This window comes from Cynocephalus volans, chromosome 16, assembly GCF_027409185.1.
Source record: "Cynocephalus volans isolate mCynVol1 chromosome 16, mCynVol1.pri, whole genome shotgun sequence".
NCBI classification, from domain to species: domain Eukaryota; kingdom Metazoa; phylum Chordata; class Mammalia; order Dermoptera; family Cynocephalidae; genus Cynocephalus; species Cynocephalus volans.
Genome location: NC_084475.1, coordinates 1,841,513 through 1,857,906, shown reverse-complemented (window position 1 = coordinate 1,857,906; position 16,394 = coordinate 1,841,513). Strand labels below are relative to the sequence as shown.

The 16,394-nt window shown below is 49.2% G+C and overlaps 2 protein-coding genes and 1 non-coding gene across 8 annotated transcripts in view; all 3 read left to right on the top strand.

Annotated features, from left to right (window-relative positions):
• The first annotated feature begins 4,119 nt into the window (after positions 1–4,119).
• LOC134365195 (putative pleckstrin homology domain-containing family M member 1P) overlaps positions 4,120–16,394 on the top strand; it is a 55,891-nt gene continuing 43,616 nt past the window's right edge. Inside the window, exons 1-3 of one of the 6 annotated variants that reach the window (XM_063081404.1) lie at positions 4,120–4,256; positions 5,779–5,885; positions 12,720–12,802. In XM_063081404.1, the coding sequence (XP_062937474.1) occupies positions 12,758–12,802 (45 nt within the window). In that variant the 5' untranslated portion in view covers positions 4,120–4,256; positions 5,779–5,885; positions 12,720–12,757. Of the gene's footprint in view, positions 4,257–5,778; positions 5,886–6,970; positions 7,085–12,719; positions 12,803–16,394 lie in introns of those variants that run through there. The other 5 variants (XM_063081403.1, XM_063081405.1, XM_063081402.1 and 2 more) reach the window with 5 other exon arrangements.
• On the top strand, positions 7,899–12,444 carry LOC134365025 (large ribosomal subunit protein uL16-like). The gene is made up of 2 exons (XM_063081246.1): positions 7,899–7,952; positions 12,130–12,444. The coding sequence occupies exons 1-2, from the start codon at positions 7,899–7,901 to the stop codon at positions 12,442–12,444; spliced, it is 369 nt and encodes a 122-aa protein (XP_062937316.1).
• On the top strand, positions 11,950–12,080 carry LOC134365315 (small nucleolar RNA SNORA70). The gene has a single exon (XR_010022020.1). It is a non-coding gene; the product is annotated as a small nucleolar RNA SNORA70 (small nucleolar RNA).

Here is a 16,394-nt window from a genome sequence, read left to right as displayed (position 1 = left end):
GAAATACAATTTCTGCAAACATAGTCTATGGACTTCTATCCTCAAACATCACTGAGATGCTTATTTAAATGGCTGATCCACAAAACCTCTCTTCCTACCCATCTGCTGCCCCTCCTGAGCCAATCGCCAAGAAAAAAGGACCTATTTTAACAAGCCATTTTATTTTATGCTCACTAAACTACTGAGGTATGATGCCGAGGGCTGGGAGGAAGCAGAGGTTCTCTGGCAGGAGATGAAGGTGGAGGAGGCAGGACAGGGCGGTGTAAGGAAGACTGGATTCTCACCTCGGAATCCGCACACAGGTAACACTGCCACTGCCACCTGCCACCTCCCACACTGGAGTCAGGGCCTCTCACTCCTGGGGGCAACAGGCTCTACCGGCTCTGGATCCTGAAATTCCGGAGGGACTGAGATGCTGTTGGTCCCCGTGGGGACCTCCAGAAGAAAGGGCTTATTCAGGGCTAAATACCAAAAAAGATTAGTGAGTTTTCTCAAGGCCATTGCAACTGGAAGGATTCTCATCACCTGCAGTATCCTAAGAGGAAGGCTATCTAAAGGCACAAACCTACTCAGGGATCCACATGGACTGAAGGGCAATTCTGAGGCCATGAGATCCATCATCAGAGCCCCCACTGCTCCACAAAGCCTCTTGCCCCTCTCATCAGGGCAAAAGCAAGATCAGCTCCAGATACTTTACCTTAATTGCTGCCCTTCCCAGGAGACTTTGCACTTTAAAGGAGAACCACTTAAGGAGAGCTGTGATTAACCCTGAAGAACGCTACCATTGCCACTGAAGTCCAGGCATGGGCCATATGGGTGAAGAGTGTATTTTAGGACAGTGACTCATGTTAATTATTTCCCTTATGTCCCCAAAGGGACTATTCAATGTCAAGCTGTCTGAGGCCCGGGTGGATAAAAGTGGGTGGGGAACTAGGGTTGTTGCAAGGTGTCCTGGTTATGACATACGTGGAAGATTGCAGAGCTTGTTAGGAAAAGTTATGGCCCGTGGCTCTCCAGGCTGGGTAAGGGATCACCTTGGTGGATTACAAGAGGATACTATGCAGGAATTTTCAAAATGAGGCAGACTGCAGCCAGCCCCCCCCCCAAAAAAGAAATGAGGCTGATGAACAATCTTTGTCAAAGACGTATAGGCAGTTTGTTGAGCAAACAAAGTAAAGTGTAGTTAGTGTGTGTATAGTATACGACTGTGTGCTGTGCATCATCTGTACAGAAATACAGAGCTGCATGGCCCAATACAGTAGCCACTAGCCCCAGGTGGCTATATTTGAATATACACTTAAATTTAAATTAATACAAATTAAAATGTAAAAGTCAGCTCCTAAGTCACATTTCAAGTGCTCAAGCCACATGTGGCTAACGGCTACCATATTAGGCAGCACGGTAAACTGTTTTCATCATTTGGCTCTGTTGGACAATGCTGGTGTACAACACCTCTGGAAGGACACACAAGAAACCAGAAGTAATGGTGGCCTTCGGGGAGGACAATGGGAGGTTTCAGCACCATATACCCTTTTGTACCTTTTAAATTTTATACGCTTGTGTTACATATTTAAAAATTAAATTTATGGTCTTATACTGCTAAGAACAAGGGTTGGTTCCCTCTACCAGCCAGCCACCAAAAATAAATAGTTAAAAATAAAAATAAATAATTTATAAAACAAATTGGAAAGGGCTAGCCAGTTAGCTCAGCTCTTTAGAGTGCCAAGTTGTAACACTAGGATGAAGGGTTTGGATTCTCGTACCAGCCAGCCACCAAAAAGAAAAAGGTAAAGAAAAAAACCCAAGCTAACAACTAACCAGCAGTGTGACATTCAATTTAATTCAGGAAATATTTAGTATTTATGGCTAGCTGGTTGGCTTAGTTGATTAGAGCATTGTGTTATAGCACCAAGGTCAAAGGGTTGTATCCCTGTACCGGCCAGCCACCTAAAACATAGAAATAAAAAAGCAAGTTGGGAATTAGGACTCCCTATAATGGGGTCCCTATACCTAGACAGTGGTTCACAGGAAATTGTTTTAGTTTGCCTGAAACAAAGTAAGTTAATAAGTATGATTTTTGTAAAGCTAGGGCTTACAGACCCCTTGAGTCTGTTGCACAGATTGGATTACAAACCCTCCACACGCAGGTCTGTGAGGTAGATAATAGAAAAAAAAGGTTCTGGGAGCCATAGATATAGAAAAAATGAATGGGTTTTTTGAGGGGGGGGACCAGTAAGGGGATTGTAACCCTTGGCTTGGTGTCGCCCACACTCCGCTCAGCCAGTGAGTGCACTGGCCATCCCTATGTAGGATCTGAACCCGCGGCCTCTGCCCTCACAGGGCCACCGCTGCGCTCCTAGCACTGCACTCTCCTGAGTGAGCCACGCGGCCGGCCCGAATGGGTTTTATTCAGATCTAGGAGCAACTATTCTAGTGGCTTGTCTGAGAGTTCTGAGAAGCACTATGGAGCAGAGTTGTTAGTCTTTTATACTTAAGTCCACAACCCTGGACACCTGGGTGCCCATACACAACTTACATTAAGTAGTAACAAGGAACACCTGAGGATATTTACAGCAAATGCTCAGCAAGGTTCTGAACATCCGAGGGGCCCTGCATTTTCCTATTTTTCCCCAACAATTTTACATTTAAGTTTTTTTTACAGCTTCACTTTTGAGCTCTTGCTACCATCTCTGCTCTTATGAGCTCATAGGCAACAAAGTGAGTTAATAAATAGCAGAGGAATGTGAAAGGAAAAACAACCAGCTGTCATGCACTGGTTGACATCTGTGGTAGATTGAATTATGTCCCCCAAAACCTCACTGGAACTTGAATTGTGTCCCCCAAGTTTTATGTATTAGAAACTTAGCCCCCACTGTGAATGTAAAGAGGGTGAGAAATCCTATTATGGTAATTGAAAGGTGGGGCCTTGAAGAGGTGATTGGACTGTAAGACCATGCATAGTGAATGGATTAAAAATGGTGGTCAGGGGTGTGGTCCTGAGGGCTTTAAGAGGAGAGTCTGTCTCTCTCTGCTTCCACCATCTTGCAATGTGAGACCCCTGGGTCACTGTCACAACCACCAGGTGAACTTTGGACTTCCCAGGTTCAGAAACTGTAAACAATAAATTTAGTTTTTCTTTATAATTACCCAGTTCTGTGTATTTTGTGATAAGCAACACGAAACTCACTAATACATCATCTTTTTTTTCCTGAGAAATGTGTGTGAATGATTGTGATTTTATTCTGTATGAATAAACAGCAGCCATAGTTCCTCTTGGTAAGGCTGTTCCTGGTTCTCTAAAAGAAATAAGTGTTGTGCAGAATGCACAACTTCCAAGCACCCTGCTTCCTGAGCGAGTCTGAGAATCAGGGTTATAGAGGATGGGGATCCTGCCTGGAAGTAACCTGTCTCCAGGCCAGTTAAGGTGGGTGTGGGGTGGGAGGAACTGGGCAACACCAAACTATGCTGTTAGAGAAAGAACATACACAGACCAAAAGGGGACAGGAGCATACAAGATGCCCTGCTCAAAAGCAACCCCCGAGCAGTGATTTCCAACCGGTGACTACAGCTCCTTGGAGGGCCAGTTACGGCAGCGGGCCTCCGAATGCATGTGTGCGCCAAGCACTGTTTGCAGAGCAAATAAATCCTGTGTCTCCCACAAATATAATTATTATATCACTAACAGTGATCATATATTGTGTGTGCCTTGATCTCATTTAAATCTTATAACTACCTGTGAAGTAGCTCTTATTCTCCCCAATTAATAGATGAGGAAACTGAGGCTGGGGATAGATAACTCGCCCAAGTTCAAAGAGATATTAGGGGTTTTTATGTTCCATTTGAAAGAAATCCATCTACAACATGCTTAAACAAAAAATGGCTTACATTCTGTTGGCTCATATAATAAAAAAGCTCTGCTTTCCTCCTGGAAGGCTCTCTGTCCGGCGCTGGTGGCCTCGCCTCTTCGCGCCGGGCTGGCGTCCTAGGGACCCGGGCCACCTGGACCAGTCAACGGCTCCCGGCACTCGGCCCCTCGGGCTTCCAAGAGCAGTTGGCCCCGCCCCGCGGCTCCTCCGGGCCCTGCGATTGGCTCCGCGGCCCGGGGGCGGGGCAGGAGCGCCGAGCCAACGTGATGGCGTCGGCGTCGCGCGCTCCGCTTCCTGTTGTCAGAGGCTTGGAGGCCGCCGCGTCCCGCTGGCAGGCTGAGGGGCCGCTGCCGCCCGGAGCGCCCCCCGCCCAGCTCCCCGCTCCCTTCGGTGAGTTTCGCGGGCCGAGGAGGGAGGCGCTGGGGCCGCGGGGCCGAGACGCGAGCGGGCGGTGGGCCTCCAGCCTTCTCCGTGATGGCTCCAGAGCCCTGGGTGCCTTGAGACTGGCCGGCTTCAGAGCCCTCGACCCTCCCCAGCCCAGCCCGTGCCCGCGCCACCCCGACCCTGCTGGCCCGTCCCCTCCATCTTCTCCCACCCGTGACCCGACCTCAGCGCTTACCCCCATCCGCTCACCCCCGGTCTTGCGTAAACGCAGCCTCACTCGTGACCCCACGTTACCCCAGCTCCCACCGCGATTTCAGCCACGTCCCTTCGCCTGCCCCTAACGCACCTCATTCTCAGCCCCCGACTCTTCTGGAGATTCTAGTGCTCCACGCAGACCTTCCCCAGACCCAGCCTTCTGGTCCCCCTTTTCTGGCTCAGCTTTCTTATCCCAGTTGCCCACACCTTCCTGCTCAGTTCCCCCAGGTCTGCTCATCCCAAACACCCTACCTCTGCCCCCTCGCGTTTAAGACCCACCGCCAAAGCTGGTGTCTCGTACGCTCTCCCCTTTCTTCTTGATGACTCTGATTTCACCCTCATCTCAAGTCTTTCTTTCTTTTTTTTTTAAGCTGACCGGTAAGGGGATCTTAACCCTTCACTTGGTGTTGTCAGCACCACGCTCTCCCAAGTGAGCGAACCGTCCATCCCTACACAGGGATCCGAACCCGTGGCCTTGGTGTTATCAGCACCACACTCCCAAGTGAGCCACAGGCCGGCCCTCTCATCTCAAGTCTTAACATGTGTCTTCCTGTCTTCAGACTGGTCCCCTGACTTCCTAGCCCACCACATATTTCCTTTCCCTCTGCTGTCATCCTGAGGACACCCATCCCTGAGTCTTTGCTAAAGCGCCCCCAACCCTTGCTGCCTCAGTTCCTACCACCCACACCCAATCTTATTAAAAATGAGATCTCTATGTCCTTTCACCTCTGCTGTCCCCCCACAACTCTTCACCCCAACTCTGTACCCATTCTTCCCTTGTCACAGCTCCCATTCAATCTGAGAACTTAGCGTACAGTTCCCTGCCAACCCCACCAGCTACCTCTCAACAGCCAGATTTGGTCAGAGTGCTTGGTCAGAGCCAGGCAGTTAGAGATTGAGCAGCTTGATGGGTGTGTACAGGGCCTTGGGTGGTAAATAAGTGTGGAGAACTAGAGATTCCGCCCCCCACTCTTGGGTCAGGAGTTTTTCCTGGTGTTTGACCCCTGTGCCTGGGGATCACGTTTCTGGAATTCATATTAAGTTACTTGCGCTGGCTCCTGGTGTCATTCAAATACAGAAATTGAGACATGGCCACTTGTCTGGCTCACTCAACCTGGGGCAGTAGAAGCCATTACTTCCTTTTGGTTGGTATTCTGGCCCTAGAGAATCTCTAGGAGATTCTGTGTGGAGTTGGCTATGGTTGCAGAACCTTATCCATGTGTATTGACCTGGCACTTGTAAATGACCCTCTCTCGGTCCTCCTCCCTGCCAGAGCTGATTGTAGATCAGTCCCAACGCTGAACACAGCAGTTGTGATGAGTACCAGAGGTGACGTTACTTGTTGTGAAGAGTATGGGCCCTGGGGAGGCTGAGGCCTGGGTGAGTACAGAGGCTGTTGAATTGCTCCTTCTTTTTGCGGGTGCTGGATCACTGAGTTTTGGGCATTTGGGTTCCATGAACACAGGGAGCTGAGTTATCTCAGAGTAGCTGAGGTAGGGTGACATTCCTGAGGTACCCAGTTCCCATGCTCAGCATTTATAGTCTCCTGGGGGTTTTTAGTGTACATTTCTTCCAAATTCTGATGACCTGGCTTCAGAAGTGTCACCCATTTGACAGCAGTTATGAAGGGCCCCTATGTGGACCCATTGTCTTTGCTTGCCATTTATAGTCTAATCCCTTTGAAAATTGAATGTCTTTCTACCTTCGCATTAAGGTAAGATACTCTTACGATTACTCTTCAGAGAATGGCTTTCAGCGTATTGGCAGCTTGGTTTCATGGGAGGAGTTCCGCAGTGGCCCCACCACTTAATAGTCGTACACCTCAACTTCCCACGGTCTGTGAATGGAGATACCTGCCTTGTGCCTTGTTTTCATTTTATTCATCAATCCACTCAACAAGTATTTTTTGAGTCCCACTGTGTGCCAGGCACTGTTCTAAGGTACTAGAAATGGAGTAGTGAGTGAGTCAGGCAGAGTTCTCATTTTCATTCATTTAGAGTTTTGTCCTTAGAATCCTATGGAATGTGGGACAAGAATATGGGGCAGATGGGTGTTATTGGAGAGAAGGAAGGAGAGAAGAAAGAAAGATACCCAGTTTTCACTGACTTCACAATCCTGCCCTCACCCACTAGCCCTTGGTTTTGGAATCACAAGCTAGAAGTTTCTCATCCTCCAGCTGATATTTAATTGCTTCAAAGGCCTCCTTTCTCTCCCCTCTCACCTGCCCCCTCGTCTTACCCTTCCCAGGACACTTGTCTAGAAACCCAACTTTCTTCAGGTGGAAGGAGGTGCTTTTTACTCATTCAGCACTCACATGTCTGAAAGATCAGCTGCCTGTCTGAATCAGAAGATAACTTTGTCATTCTTTTCCAACTGAAAAAACATGACTCATCAGTTGGTATAGCAGCTGGATGGCTTAAATGCCAGGCTGTTCTGAAAAGCCAGGTACACGATTCACGCAGAAGCAGGAAGGCTGTTGGGAGTGCTTGACAAGTTCCTAAGGAGAAGAGGTTGCTGTTTACTGATGGAGTGAGTGTTTTGAGAGTGGTGAAGCCAGGTCATCCATTTCTTCTTTTAATGTAAGTCTCATTCTTCTCTTTTCTTTCTTCCTTGGTCTCTGGAGGAAGTAAAATTGGGCATACACAGAAGGCCAAGCAGTATAATGAAGAAAAACAACCAGTACGATTCCTTCCTAACTCTGTGGAGCATTTAAGGAAGGACAGCTCTGAAACTTGGGTACCATGGAAAGGACTCGGACTCAGCTGGCTGCGGCTATAAGTCTGATTGGCAAGAGTGTTTCTTACTGGTTTTAGACCTTATTTAATGAAATGGATTTTCTGAGTACCTCTGCAGACTCTGTAAGTAATAGTTTACCTGAAATTCTTCAAGCCAAAGACCTGAGACATTTTGATCCAGTGAAAAGCACAGGAATTGGAATGAGGAAACCAGAGAATCCTGTGCCTTAGCCGAGACTTGCTTCTATTGTGCCTCAGTTTTCTCCTCTGTAAAATATGGATAATCATCTGTCTCTCACAGGATTGTTGTAAGAATTAAATGAGGTTAGAGAATGAGATCCGAGTAGCTTGCTTTGTTCACTCTGGAGAGCTGTGGAACGTTGAATCAATCCATAGGGGTGAGGTAAATTACATGTGAGCTGGGCTTTCCTAAATGGCAGAAGTCAGGTTTCCGCTGTTGAACTTTCACCAGTGATGTGTGAAGAGCCCTTTGGTAGTGCTGCCCAAGTTCTCTCTTACACTCTTTAACGTAGCTCTCCTTGAAGGCACAGCTCTCTTCGGTTTGGTTCTTGGTGTCAATGAAGAGTGTTCTGAGGACAGAAAGTGAAGCCAGTCCCATATGATGGTTCATTTGGGGTCTGGGCCAGCCAGGTGGATGATGGCGTGCTCATCCAGTGGGCAGGAGACCCAAAGCCTTGTTCAGGCTTCTCCAGTGAGTTCTTACATCATGGACATCAGATTCCTGCCTCCCTGAGCATTATGGAACAGGCTCGAATAGGTAGGGTGCTTTGGCTTCCTCCAAAAAAAGCTGTCCTGAATTGTGGCCTGAACCCCAAAGTCTTTGTCTTATTTTGTGAATTGTCAAGTGGCTCTTCTCCTGGATTCCTCTGAGCTGTTGTCAGTCATTTTGTGTCTTTTCTGATACTTTGTTTTAGGTGGCATTTCCTTGTCTATTGTCTGGCTCTGCTCTGACCTCTCTTAGCTTAAATTTACTTTGGTTTTTTAGCAGACTTGGGCTAGAGCACACACTTACTGATAGATCCCCCAACCCCATTAATACTCTATTACTCTTACCTAATTAGATAATGAAGCCTTGATGGACCCAAGCTTTTATTCAGATTGATGGGGTCTAAGCCCTTAGGCTCCTGGCCTTGGAGCTGGCTGAGGGAAGGGCAACTTTGGAGCTTCAGGGCTCTGTCTGGAAGGGCAGGCCTGAGAGGTCTTAGGCAGCTGGATTTGTTAATTGGGATCAGAGTCCAGGGTCTTTGAGCCAGGGAGCCTGGACTTTGCCTGCTGGGCTTCACAAGGGTAGCTTTGAAGCAGCCCAACTTCCAGGACCCAGAGTGAGTCTGTTTGACCATGGCACACACCCCTTTTCTGGTGGCCCCGTTGGCCAGAGTGTGGATCTGGTCTCCAGAGGAGGGCCCTGGAATCCCCAGGGAGGTGGGAGCAGAGAATGTAGTGAAAGGTGAGGCAGGCACTCTGGGTTGTAGTCAGGGTCAAGGGCTCTTCCTGGTGGTCTGTGGCACCCTGCCCAGAGCTGGCTCTGCAGGGGCCACTCTCCACTCACACACCTCCCTCCTGCATGGCCTGAGATGGGGAGGTGGGTTCTGGGTCCTGACTCTGTCCTGTTTACTCTCTGCCAACCCCTAGTCAGAGACTGAATCAGCATCTTCCACCACTGAGGGCCACCCTTTCCAAACCTCATGCTCCAGGGCTTTCCTAGAAACCTTTCCTGCCAGACTGGCCTTGATGTTCCCCTGCTTCCCCTGCCCTGGACCCGGAGCTGAAGTGTCCTTCTTCCAGCCCACCTCTTGCATCCTAGCTCTGAGGTGATGGCACTCACTCAGGAGTCTGGGTTTCCCTGGAGCTGGGGCTAGCATTGCCCTGGGGGCAGTGGTAGGGCCAGGCCACTATCAGCCCTGGCATCATGAGAAGGCCCTTGACCTGGGTCAGCCTCCATTTCCTTATCAGTCCTAGGATAAGTAGGAGGAGTAGAAATGAGGCAGTACGTATGTAACTTTCCTTGGTTGTGTTAACTTCTTTGGGACATAATTATTTGAGGGTAGAGATAGCCATAACCATTTTTTGTTTGTTTTTGGTCCCCTGATGGTCAGCTGGAGCTGGATATTTGTTTAAGTGTAAGTGTGGCTGCCCAGCCCAGGTCTGCCCAAGTTGCTGGTGGGCGGGGGGGGGCCAGGCCAATCAGTAGCCCCCTCAGGCTCACACCAAAGCCCCCACCCCATCATTGAGGAAGCCAGCTGCCCTGAGGGATTTAACAATGTACTGACTCTGGCTACTCTTGCACACTCATTTAGGCAGTGGCAATGTGGGGTTACAGATACTGTTTTTCCCTGATTCATGTCAGGCCCTGTGCTAGGCCTTTTACACATGCTTACTCTCCTTCCGAGTGGTCCGGTACCATGTCCCAGCATGCCTTGGCAGTGTCAAAGGACACGATGACAACAGATTTAGTTATTGATCTCTTGCAGCAGCACTTCATTCCATAAAATAGAGTAAGTGTCCCAGTGAGCTGTGCAAAATGGGTTGATGTTATTATAGACAGGAAAAGGGCTGAAGACAGCAGAAACAAGAAAGCAGCTCAGTCGTTTCAAAGTTACTTTTCTTGTAAGGTGGGGACAGGAAGACAGAACAATAGAAAAATGACTGACTAGTTTACATCAGGATACTTCTGGCTGTCTCTTTTGTGTCAGGATTAAAGCAAAATGAGCTTCTGTATCACACTTATTGTAGATTTAAACTGTCCTGTTCAGGAAATTGCCGGTTATCTCTTTCTCCTGATTTCTCAGAATGTCAGAACACAACCTAACTGACATGGAATTTAGCAGGGGTGACTCCATTTTGATTTTTAGTCTTGTCTGTCGGGGCCTAGTGCAGGAACTGAGTCCAAAACAGCAGCCTCCTATAATTTTTATTTAACATTGGTTAATGGCAAATTGCAATTAGAACCCTTGGTGGTCCCGTGTAGACATGTCCCCATGATGCTCAGGCCAGACCCTCACAGCCTGAAGGACAAGTGCGGCAGGAGGGTCCTCCCCTTTTGAAGCTGTTCCAGTTGTACTTTTCACTGCTGAGCTGGTAGACAGGGGACTGGGACAGGAGAGGGGTAGAGGGGCCGTGGCAGGGCCCAGGCCCTGAATGGGAATTGTGAGCTCCTGCTTCCTGGTCCCTGTGGGTTCTTGGCACCTTCAGCTACAGTGTCCCCATCACACCCTCAGCTCTGTATTTGAATCAGCCTTTCATTCACACCCACCTTCGGGCTCCCCAATCCCACAGGGCCCTGCCCTTCTGTGCTGCTTTTGGTGTGGAATAAACAGCCCTCACCACACACTCTGGACCCACCTGTCACCAGGCCCAGGTCCGGCTGCCTGACCCCTTTCAAAAGCAGACCCTCAAAAGTCAAATGTGGGTGAACATGGGAGTTGGCTTTTATTCAAGAATACCAGTGACCTGAGGAGATGTGGTAGGCTAACCTACCTCTCTGGTAAACCTGAAGGAGAATGGCCAGGCTAAAGCCATCTCCAAGACTCAGATCCACTGATGGGTTTTTAAAGAGGGCACTGAGGAAATGGAAGATGGGAAATGAAAAGCAGGAGGGTGGGGGACATGAGCTGTAGGGGCTCTGTGCAAGGAGCCAGGTGCAAGGTCTCGCAAAGGCTCCCTTTGGTTTCTGCTCCTGTCCTTGCTGTTATCTCAGGGTCCTGCTGGCGGGGTAGGATCAGCATACTGATGTCTAACTTGGTTTCTCAGGTCTAGATGGTACATGCCTTCTGGCAAGTTTGCAACTCCAGGCTGGCTGGAAAACAACTTTACATTTATGTAAATAATGCCCCCTTTCCCATAACCAAGGTTTGAAATATCAAATAACCACAGAAAAGGAGGGAACTCAGAGAAATGCATGCCAAGAAAAAAACTGTGTCCTCTTAAAATCTTTTAGAGCCCATGTGGTTTTAGGTAACTACATGGCTTTGGTCCTGCTCACTCCAACACACCCATGGCACGCAGGGTTCCTCACCTCCCAAGTACTGAGACTTCTGTCTTTTTTTTTCCCGTCCTTGTTTTCTTCCTTGAAATCCACTCTTGGTGTTTACTTTTATATTACTCAAAGGCCTTTCAGTTGCAGTTTGAGTAAGATGGGCTGACCTCTTGCTCCCTGCTGGTGATACTGGGGCCACTCAGCTCCCGGCTTGGCTTGCCAAAATTTGATACTGGGCATAGGTCCAGCTTCCTGCCCCCTTTCAAAAGCAGACCATTCAAAAGTCAAATGTTGGTGAAAATGGAAGTCAGCTTTGTTCAGGAGTGCCAGTGACCTGAGAAGAGATGTGAGGCTAACCCATCTCTCCAGTAAACATGAAGGAGAATGGCCAGACTAAAGCCATCTCAAAGACTCAGATTTACCAAGGGGTTTTTAAAGAGGGGGCTGAGGGAATGACACGTGTGAAATTTCCTCCTAAAAACCAGGAGGGTGGGAGACATGAGCTGTGGGGGCTTCGTGCAAGGAGTCAGGTGCAAGGTCTCTGCCAAGATTCCCTCTGGATTCTGTTCCCATCTTTGCTGTTATCTCAGGGTCTGGATAGTCTGTGCCTCCTGGCAAGTCTGCAGCTTCAGGCTGGCTGGAAAACAACTTTACATTTATGTAAATAATGTCATCTTGCCCCATAACCAAGGTTCAAAATATCAAATAACCTCTGCAGCCAGTTAAGCCATCTATGCTCCTTTCTTTGTGGGGTCTGGTGTGCAATGGCTACAAACAGCAGCCTCCATAGTGTATGTAGCCTGTTGCTTGTATGGGTTGCCCTAATGGACCTTGGAGACAGCCCTTTCAAATGGACATTTATGTCTCTGACCTAGTGCTGTCCCCAATCTAGAATCCAGACAGGTATGTGCAGTGCTTTGGAAAGCCGCAGGGCACAGTGGCCAGGGTTCACATTGGCCAAGTCATCATGTCCATCCACACCAAGCTGCAGAACGAGGAGCATGTGATTGAGGCCCTGTGCAGGGCTAAGTTCAAGTTCCCTGGCTGCCAGAAGATCCACCTCTCAAAGAAGTGGGGCTTTACCAAGTTTAATGTGGATGAATCTGAAGACATGGTCATTGAGAAGCAGCTCATCCCAGATGGTTGTGGGATTAACTACATCCCCAACCGTGTCCCCCTGGACAAGAGGCGGGCCCTGCTCTCCTGAGGGCTTCCACTGTGCTGCCTCCTCCTTACTCGTGCCCGCTAATAAATCCTACTTCCTGTCCAAAAATATGTAAATATCAAATAACTATAGGAAAAGAGGGAACTCAGAGAAGTGCATGCCAAGAAGAAAACTGTGTCCTTTTAAAATATGCCCATAGCCCTTGCTGCTTTAGGTCCCATCATGGCTTCAGTCCTGCTCACTGCAGCACTGGGAGGGGACTCTGGCTGGGGAGTGAGGTGGAAGCTGGCTCATCTGGCCACCTTCTGTCCCTGCAGGTGTCATGTGATTCACTGGAGCTGCTGCATGAGTGGAAATGCTCTCAGTGGTGAATGGACTGGACCCCCGGGCTACCATCCCGGTAGGTGGGCAAGGAAGAATCATGGGTTGGGAAGGACTGCAGAGGACAGCCATTTAATTGATTTTTCTCAGTTTGAAATGAATGGTCACTGTTTGGAAAGACAGGCCTCAGGCTGAGAAAGTTATAGCAGAAGCAGACTCCGAGTGATAGCAGAGGAGAGGGTTTGGGAAGGTCGGATAGCTGACCTCAGCCCACCCTGTCCTCCCCAGGTTCTTGACTCTGCCACAGAAAAGAATTCAAGAGCAGAGTTTGAACAGAAAGTGAAAAGTGAAAACAGGTTTAATGTGAAGAATAAGAAATACACACTTCACAGGGAAAGCGTGGGCTGGCTCCAGAGAGTGAGCTGCAGCTGCAGCAAGTTTGATACAAAAGTAACAAATACACACTTCACAGGCAAAGTGCAGGCTTGCTTGAGACAGTCAGCAGCAGCCGGCTAAAGGCAGGTTTAACAGAAAAAGCATGAAATACACACCTCACAGGTGAAGTGTGGGCTGGCTCCAGAGGGAGTGAGCAGCAGTCCTGCCTTCTTCCTGGATTTAACTTTTATAGTTTGACTATCTATACATATTCACACTATCTAATGAATATTCACCTAAGGGGGAGTGGTTCCCCATTATGTAACAGGTTATGTAACAAAGACTTGCACATGCTCAGTGGTCTCTTCAGAGCAGGCTGATTGATCAAATTCCACCGAATACACTTAAAATATGCTAGGTGCTCTCTAGCACCTGCAGTGGAAGGTCATTCATAAGATAAGCTGCTCTCATGCTCAGCCACTGGAATTACATAAATCTGCCTCCTGTAGTCTCAGTCTCCATGTGCTTGTGCTGAAAATAGGTGCAACAAGGAACAGTACCTGAGAACTCAAAGGAGGGGCTTGAGTCTTAGGGAAGTGGTTTGAGACCCAGGGGAGTGGTGTGAAACTTGACCCCAAGGAAACTGAGCACCTCATATCTCATGAGGAGATCCTGTCCTTTCTAGATCATCTTATTGGTGATAAAATGAGAACTTTTTTTTTTTTTTTTAAGATGACCGGTAAGGGGATCTTAACCCTTGACTTGGTGTTGTCAGCACCATGTTCTCCCAAGTGAGCTAACCGGTCATCACTATATAGGGATCCAAACCCGTGGCCTTGGTGTTATCAGCACCACACTCTCCCAAGTGAGCCACGGGTGGGCACTATAAAATAAGAACTTACTTTTTTTTAAAAAATTTTTTTGTTTGTTTTTAATTTATTTATTGAATCAAAATCGATCATACATATTTTGGGGTTGAACATTGAGATATGTTAATTAAATCAATATTATTAGCATATATATTGTTACAACTTGTAATTATTCTTTATGCCCCTTGTCCAACCTCTCCCCTTCTCCCATTCTTTCTCCCTCCCCCCTCTAATTGCCCTAGATTTCTTCTCTCCTGAAAGAATAATGGTTACTCTGTTAATTCATTGCCTAGATGATCTGTCCAATGCTGACAGATATGATCATGTCCCCCGATATTATCATAGAGCAGATGCTTCTTCTGTCACTCTGGAATGGGCTTTGCAGAGAGAGACATCCTCTTCTTTGTCTCTGCTGGTGACTCTTCTTGTGTGAATGCACTCCAGTGGTTGGCGGACCATCTGCGTGGTGGCTGTGGCATCTAGCTGCTTTTGCAGCAGCCATGGTGCAAAAAAAACACACATGGAGGTGTGTTTTTGGCATGCTCCTTGGCACTGGCGGTATGCCTGGTTGTGGGGTGTGTTTGGTTCCCTTCTCCCTGCCTCTGGTCCCTGGGCAGGCCCCAAGGCGCTGGCGCCGTGTGCCTGGTTGTGAGAGAGGGGTCCAGTCCCCTTCTCCATGTCCCAGGTCTCTGGGCAGGCCCTGAGGTTCTGGCTTGGTGTGCCTGGTTGTGGGAGAGAGGTCTGGTCCCCTTATCCATGCCCTGGGTCCCTGGGTGGGCTCTGAGGTGCTGGCATGTTTTGCCTGGCTGTGGGAGGGAGGTCCAGTCCCCTTCTCCATGCCCCAGGTCCCTGGGTGGGCTCCGAGGTCCTGGCATGTTGTGCCTGGTTGTGGGAGGGTGGTCCGGTACCCTTCTCCATGCCATCGGTCCCTGGGCAGGGGCCAAGGTGCTGGCATGGTGTGCCTGGTTGTGGGAGAGAGATCTAGTCCCCTTCTCCATGCCTCAGGTCCCTGGGTGGGCCCTGAAGCTCTGGCTCAGTGTGCCTGGTTGTGGGAGAGAGGTCCAGTCCCCTTCTCCATGCCTTGGGTCCCCGGGCGGGTCCTGAAGCACTGGCGCAGTGTGCCTGGTTGTGGGAGAGAGGTCCAGTCCCCAATTCCATACCTCAGGTCCCTGGGTGGGCCCCAAGGTGCTGGCTCAGTGTGCCTGGTTGTAGGAGAGAGGTCCAGTCCCCTTCTCATTGCCTTGGGTCCCTGGGCAGGCCCCAGGGTGCTGGTGTGGTGTGCCTGGTTGTGGGAGCAGGGTCCAATCCCCTTCTCCATGCTTCAGGTCCCCAGGCTGGCCCCGACGCACTGGTGCAGGTTTGCCTGGAAGTGGGAGTGGGGTCCAGTCCCCAGATCCAAGCCTCCAGTTCCCAGGCAGGCCCCAAGGTGCTGGTAGTGTGCCTGGGCTGGAACTAATTTTTTATCCTTTGCTTCTGACATGGGGGAACTTCCTGTGGGAACCAGTACTTGAGCTGCGTGGTTGTTTAAATTGCTGCTTTGCTGCTGTTTCCCTAGGGAAGGCTTTTTGTGCAGCTCAGGGTTTAATGGTTGGTATTACAGGTACTTCCGGCTCTCCAGAGACCTGGTGGATCTGTGTTCTGTAGAATCTCTGATCTGGACCTGAGTTTTTTCATCAAACTGCACTGCATGCAATTCTGTATTCCTGACCAGTCTCCTCTGCGTGGTCCTGTGCTGATTGGGGGGCAGCTCACCTGTCCTTGCTGTGTCCCAGTGTTCCCCTGGTGGGCACGTCTCCCCCACCGCCCGTCCCACCGTCCGTGCTGCAAACACTTCCCATGGGATGGGCCCTGCCCAGGTTCCTTGCGATGACTCACCAGCCTCTGAGTGGCTCCCTTTTTTCAGTTGTTCTGGCTCCTCGCTCCTGCATGGGTCAGTGGGAACCCTATTAGTGGTCTTGCTGTCCTGGGAGCCCCCAAGGCCCTCTTCTCTATCGCTGCCTCCAAATAACTCCACCTGAAGGGCACAGCTGCGGCTTCTGCCGGCTCACGCTCCATGCGCTCAGCAGCTCGAGCCTTTAAGCAGCCGCGCCCCAAAATTCTCAGAGCAGCTTTTTCTTTCTCTCCTCGTAGATTCTCCCACCTTCATGAACTTCATAGGTCTCTCCTCCTCTTCCCCTGAGCTCAAGCGGCATCAGCTTGGCTGATGTTACATTTTTATAGTTGTAAATTTGGTTGATTTGTGGGAGAGAGTGACGCTGTGGACCATCTATTCCGCCATCTTGATTGGATCCCGAGAACTTACTTTTAAAAATTGCAAATGTAAGATAGCTTTCCATTCAGCCCAGGATTGGATTTCCATTCAGCCTTTCAGCCCTCTGCCCTTAGGCTGTGATTTGGTCACAGTTTGGCCAATGCATTGAATTTTTC

What these genes read in the sequence shown, in the direction of transcription:
- LOC134365025 (XM_063081246.1), top strand. Translation starts at nt 7,899, where the DNA reads ATGGCGTGCTCATCCAGTGGGCAGGAGACCCAAAGCCTTGTTCAGGCT. An exon ending in GCCTTGTTCAGGCTTCTCCA is followed by an intron (nt 7,953 to 12,129) that starts GTGAGTTCTTAC and finishes TCCCCAATCTAG; the next exon opens with AATCCAGACAGGTATGTGCA.